This window comes from Dysidea avara, chromosome 6 (assembly GCF_963678975.1).
Source record: "Dysidea avara chromosome 6, odDysAvar1.4, whole genome shotgun sequence".
Lineage (NCBI taxonomy): Eukaryota > Metazoa > Porifera > Demospongiae > Dictyoceratida > Dysideidae > Dysidea > Dysidea avara.
The window spans coordinates 14,456,811-14,463,221 of NC_089277.1; the positions used below are offsets into that span (position 1 = coordinate 14,456,811).

At 35.8% G+C, this 6,411-nt stretch overlaps 2 protein-coding genes across 3 annotated transcripts in view; both read right to left on the reverse strand.

Annotated features, from left to right (window-relative positions):
- The window catches only part of LOC136259180 (rap guanine nucleotide exchange factor 2-like), a 117,282-nt gene that overhangs the window by 32,696 nt on the left and 78,175 nt on the right, over positions 1–6,411 (reverse strand). The window lies entirely within an intron of this gene.
- Positions 1–6,411, reverse strand: part of LOC136259184 (uncharacterized) — a 40,386-nt gene that overhangs the window by 31,342 nt on the left and 2,633 nt on the right. Inside the window, exons 10-13 of the mRNA XM_066052645.1 lie at positions 2,434–2,484; positions 1,237–1,318; positions 1,105–1,183; positions 585–694 (exon numbers count right to left, since the gene is read on the reverse strand). Of these exons, the coding sequence (XP_065908717.1) occupies positions 691–694; positions 1,105–1,183; positions 1,237–1,318; positions 2,434–2,484 (216 nt within the window). The 3' untranslated portion in view covers positions 585–690. The remainder of the gene's footprint in view (positions 1–584; positions 695–1,104; positions 1,184–1,236; positions 1,319–2,433; positions 2,485–6,411) is intronic.

Consider the following 6,411-nt stretch of genomic DNA (forward strand, 5'->3'; position numbering starts at 1 on the left):
ATTTTGCAGCTCTTCACTTCTCAAGCTATCATTCTCAACTTCTCAAAGTTGACCTAAGGACAATTTATGACAAGTAAAGGTATCCATGTTAATACCACACAATTAAATTACATACCATGTTCTCAACCATTGAGTCATTCCCCAGGTAGATGAATGTGAGATCCTTCTTGGCCACTGGGAAAAATGGGATTAATGGATGATCAGATACTTTAAGAAGATTACGGCATTTACAAAATTTCCTGTAGGGTCTATGAATATTTCTAAATCCTATAAGAAATCACAAATTAACTACCATATCACATGTACAAATTTCACAACATACTTTTTTTCATTTTACGATATTTTCAGGAACCTTTTCCCATGTTGGTTTTAATCTTTGTACAAGTGAATGACTTAGACCACTAAAGGATTAGTACATCAAATTAGTACATAAACAAGTTGGATGTACTTGTACACGTACACACAACACACACAACATACACTTAGACAAACATTGTATTGTAATTTCTCAAATCCTTCAAGTATTCTACACAACAAATGACGTTCATAATCAACATACAGTGTGAGTGTAGTCAGTCACTGACTTGCTATCTTGATCATGTGTCTTAACAATTTCTGCTCTTCTTGTTGAGCTCTGCTCTTGTAGTATTGTAGTGACAGTCCATGCCAGTACAAGTGATTGTTGGTCGATCATCTATCAAACAACATCGCATGTTACATACATATATGCGTGAGTGTGTCTGTGAGTGCGCACGCATGTGCGTGCGTGCGTGCGTGCGTGTGAGTCTTTATCAAGACTATGTTAGTTGGAGTCTTCACATGGTGACCCCTGGGAGTATATATCAGGCAAAGCACTCATGTTTGTGGTATAACTATCTGTACATACATACCAGAAAAACCTTTGCAGCTAAAGACAAACTCTCAATGCATAGAGGGAAAAGCCTGCAGAATTTTTGGCTGTGGCTATACACAATAAAAATAAAATATCATAGCTGAAGACAATAGCAAGATAATGGAAAATAAGGCCAACTTTGGTCAGTTTTTAAAACTGCATACAACTGGTTATTAACAAAGTCAACAGCCAAGTTTATAATTAAAACTTACATTTTAGGTCTACCACCCTTCACAATTGTGCGTGACTGTTCTCTTTGCTTTTTCCTATCTTCTTCTTTCAGTAAAAATCCTACAACCACCATTAGCTAAACAATATGGCTGACATAATCAAACACTAGCTACCTTTTCTGCCAGCCATTTGTGATGCCACACTAACGCCTCCAGCCATAACAGGTTCCGGTTCTTGGTAGAAGAAATCTTGTTCCTAAGAAGTGAAGTGAAATACACAACAGATACCGGGATATCTTGAACCTTGGTTATCACAACACACAAGTACTGTACTTGTACTAGTAATACATCACAACATACATATAGCTTGATTGTAGAGTGGTTATTTCAGTAATATTATGCTATCAGTGCTCGAAAACATGTAGAAACACTTGCTATAGCACTAGTTCTCACTTAGCCCCAACGTTTTTTCAAGGGTGACAAAATGCTCTCCGTCTTAGTGGTTTTCATAGTAAAATCCAAAATGTGCATATTAATCACATGAGTATTAATCAAACCCCACAATTGATTTTGACCTTAACGTCTATAATATTATAATTGCTGCCCAGATGTAGCCCAAGCAAAGTCACCAACTGGACTACATTTTGAATGTAGCTTGGCCAGTTCCTTTGATCTGAGGTGTGATGATACATATAGAGTATATATATTTGCATATTAATACGTGTATCTTGACTGCACAATCATAGGGAGCTATGATGAAAGTCTACAATTTAACAGTTGTTTCTAAATGTAACAGTGTGCAAAGGAGTAATAGCTGGTGGTGGACTACAGTGCTAGTTTATCAGTTGCAACTACACAGTTGTATACAGATATACCATTTAAAGTGTATTGCAACATTGTGGCTGTTCCATTAGAGTATGTATATAGTTTGTCAACCAGAATTTAAGTGTGTGTTCTATTAGAGTACTTCAACACACTGCCTATCAACCAGAGAAACAATAGTTCTTGAATATGTCATATAGCCCATGGGGTAATTGTTTTTGTGACATATAAAGGATTGCTCCTGTACAGGCCAGCTCATCACAAAAATGCCCAAAGAAGCATAATTTGGTAAAACTAATCACAAAATTCTGTTCAGTTACTCTATTAGAGCATACACTTTTCTAACATGATCAGTCAAACTACTCTAATTGAACACTCATTTTTGGTGCTCAGATATTTGATGCTTGACTCTCCATCCATTGTAACAGGTGGATATTGGGGTGGTCAAATTTACTGCATATGCTCAGCTGGCTAATTCTTTAAAGGTCAAATCAATTTTCAACTTGGTATTTTGTAGCCTTTAGATACACGTACACATTGTTACAATACCTTCGGTGATACTGGTCTCTTAGGAGAATGTCCTCCATCATCACTGAAGTCCTACAACAATACATGTTCTTAAAAGACACACAAACTACACAAATACATGTAATACCTATCCAGTCACATATACAAGTCACCATAGTATATGAGAAAATATACAAACTAGGGGTTGGCACTTCAAAATCTTTTCTCACAAGTGGCAAATAACACTATTCTATCTGCCCATTTTCAATCAAAATATTTCACTACAGATAACCCACAATTGAAATTAAAGACGTGGCAAGAATTTTGAAACACGGAGATGTCACTTGCTGTTGTTCATCGCTTCATAACAAGTAAGCCGCTGTAGTTACAGTGTTCATTTAACCTTCTCCAAGTAGCCCAGTAGACAGACTTTTGAACAATGTGTTGTTTTAGGCTATAAGAATTAAGTTACCCCACTTAACATTGCCACACGTACCCATACTGTGTAATACAAAAGTTCTTTGTGGGTTTAAGGGTTAAGGAAGTAAATCAACAAAATATCTTATGATAGCCTTCAAGTTCTTATGTCTTGTTATAGCAAAACAATATTGCAATAGAAGAAAAATCAATAAATCTGTCGCCATGGAAACCATACGTGTAAATATATAGAGTAATGGAGTGAATGGACCAATTCCGGGCAATGGAGTGAATGGACCATCCCTCACTCATGTGAGTCATATACAGGTGTATGGCCAGATAGAAAAATTTATGGTGAAATGAACAGAACTTGTTTCAAGTTGATAGGAGCAACCACCATTAAGTTATGGATCATTTTATAAAGGTATGTAAAGGGTTTGCATGTTTCCTTAGCAAAAAAGTTATTTACATGGCTAGAATTGGCCTCAATGTCTAACGTTAGAGACAAACCCTTGGTATCATTTATATCCTTGCTACATCACAAGTAAAATGACGTAGATTATGTAGCCATAGGATGGATACTTTGATAGTTACAGCGCTTTGTGCAAGGCACGCATATTGGCGCCAGTTTTCTGGCCTATGTGGGTTTAAGGGTTAAGAGATCATCAATACAAAAATTCACCAAAGGTGTGTTTGTGCCTTGTGGTGCTTATGGGCTCTTGACAGTACTGAATATGTAATATGGCACAGGCAAGGTCCTTTAAATATATAATACAACTGAGTGTGTGTACACTTTCATAATTCCAAGCAGCTATGAGCAGACAATAATGGCAAGGCAATAGTACATAACTAAACATTATGTCTTCAAAAGCCTGGGTGAAAAAGTTGTGAAATTAAAAGTGACGGCCATGAAATGGCTGCAATGATGTTAATGATACTACACACATATAGTACAGAGTTGTTATTTGTCCTTGTCTTAGCCTCACAGTAATTGTATGTACACAGTATGAATACAACTAATGTGGTTGCTTCCTTTTGTTATTTCTCCAGTTATTTAGTCTTCTTCATCAAACACCATACCCCTAGCAAAATTAAATGTTATTGCTGCAGCAAAATTCTCTTCTTTGTAACACACTACCTCATCATTCAAATTTTAGAAAAGTGAAGTATATTCATAAGCTGCAATAGTATTTATCTTACATACAGCATGCTGCAGTGCATACTAGTGGCTCGCATACTTCAGTGCACAGATTTGGAAATCATAAAATTGATGTGGCAACTATTTGAATTTGACCTTCATTTGATGCTCAAAAATTATGTTGAAGCCCATATTTTCAAAATCAATCATGGCATCATTGAAACACAGTTACTATTGAAGGTGCGGCATAAATACAGTAAACGTCATCAAATTTGTAACATGATTCTGCATAAAATGGTTCTGAAGTTTTTATCAATGCGAGTTACCATTGCCAACATATGGACACTTTAAAGATAGTGTGATGATGTACAGTAACGTGTATAAGGAAACCTAAGGACTGTATGGCAAGTTCTGCTCCTTTGATTGGTGTGATAATCGCTATAGAGATCAGTCAATGTGTATAGACTGACTTTATAAAGTTTCCTTGTAACTGGGGAAAAGAGTTGAGTACACAGCAGATTATTAACTAAACCACAAAACACACATTACTGTATTTTAACACTTTTCAGGTCCCAAAGGGCTAGCTAGCTAGCTAGCTAGCTAGGGCTGAAAACATATGATGGCTTCAGCCATACTGAAACTTTTAGTGGAATTTCCCCCAATACTACATACAATACTTGAGTGACATCTGGTTATAGTCTGCACACACAGCAAGATGTGGCTAGACCACACACCACACGACAATTTTCAGTGTTGTGCCTACTGCATAGACCAGTGTACAATGTTGAGTGACACTCCTGTCATCACATGCATATCCTCCTCCAGTCCTTCAGTTGTAGTTCTTATCGACAACAGGCTGGAATTGTATTAATCATATTAGCCTTACACCCAAATATGGTACTAAACTACAGGAAAACTGATTGTATATACCCAAAAGGGAAGTTGTCGCTATGTACACAATTCATCATTGCTTCCTCATAGTAGACTAAACTATTACACAGTGAGACCTCATTTTGTGACCACCTCATTATAGTAGTGCTGAAATGATTATTAGGATATTCAACTATTCGGTCAACATGACATTATTCAATTCATTAACATGTTATTCAAATATTCTTTAGTAAGTTGTGATCAGATGAATAAAGCCAACCTAGAAGCTTGACATTGTGTACAAAGTGACATATTCATACTGAAAAATTCTATTTTAGAAGAAATAGAAATAGTACTAAAGCTTTACCTTACTGCCCAACAAAGATATCAGTATTTATTCATGCTTAAAGAATAATCTAATAATCACTGTTTTGTTCTCAACTAATCGAATAGTAAAAAATGCTATTCGTTTCAACAACATATTATAGTGACCATGTCAAGTAGGTCCCTAACATAACTAAGGTGTACTTCATGACCTCATTAATAAGACCACCTCATTATAGTGACCATGTAAAGTAGGTCCAAAACATAGCTAAGGTATACTTCATGACCTCATTAATAAGACCACCTCATTATAGTGACCATGTCAAGTAGGTCCCAAACATAGCTAAGGTGCATGTACTTCATGACCTCATCAATAAGCACACATTTCACTATAGTTACCACCTACATTGAGCCAGTGTTATAACTTGTTTCTCCTGCTACTATCTGCAGTGCTCTAATTCATTTTTACCTACATCCTGATATGTACAGTAGTTAATTCTCACTTCTATTTCTCTAATTTGATTCAGTGAAGTTGTAATGGCCACCAATTATACTAGGCATGCGTTTGACTTCCAGTTTGTTGTGAGTGTGTTTTGATACATGTACATGGTACTTCTTCACAGGAGAATATTTATGCATTTGGCAAATACATATAAATACAGTAGATGTAAAGGGTTTTATTTTGGATACATGTACATTATGAAGGACTTTCTTTTCTGCTTGTCTACGAAATTAAACTTTCAAATGCAACTTTCTTTTATGTAAGTACAGATACACCCAATTTAGCTACAAAGGAGTAGAGATCAAAATTTGAATATAGGGTAGCAAAATAATAGAGTAGATCATTAAGGCATTCACTACCATCATGGTAATGTTACTAATGTACTACAATTAATGAGGACAATTAAAGTTATTTTGTAGGGCAGATTATCAGAAGTGGTTTGTCTGAAAAAAAAAATAGCAGCGGTCACCCATCAAGTAAATTCTAGAGAGGAATTGACAAGACTCTTATGTAACAATGGCCATTCTGAGTTTTGTATTTACTGACTACTGACTTAGAATACTGGTACACTTTAGGCTTCACACTGAGTACCTACACACATAGCTTACCATGACAAGTTGAGATTAACTCGTGCAAGTTTTTAGCAAACATGCACACATAACTGATAAAAGGTTCCATTTCTAAAATTCTTAAAATACATAAGCGCTATTCTAATTCAAAAATCCTAGCATTTACTGGAAATTTTTACATGGTGGTATAGAACTTGTAA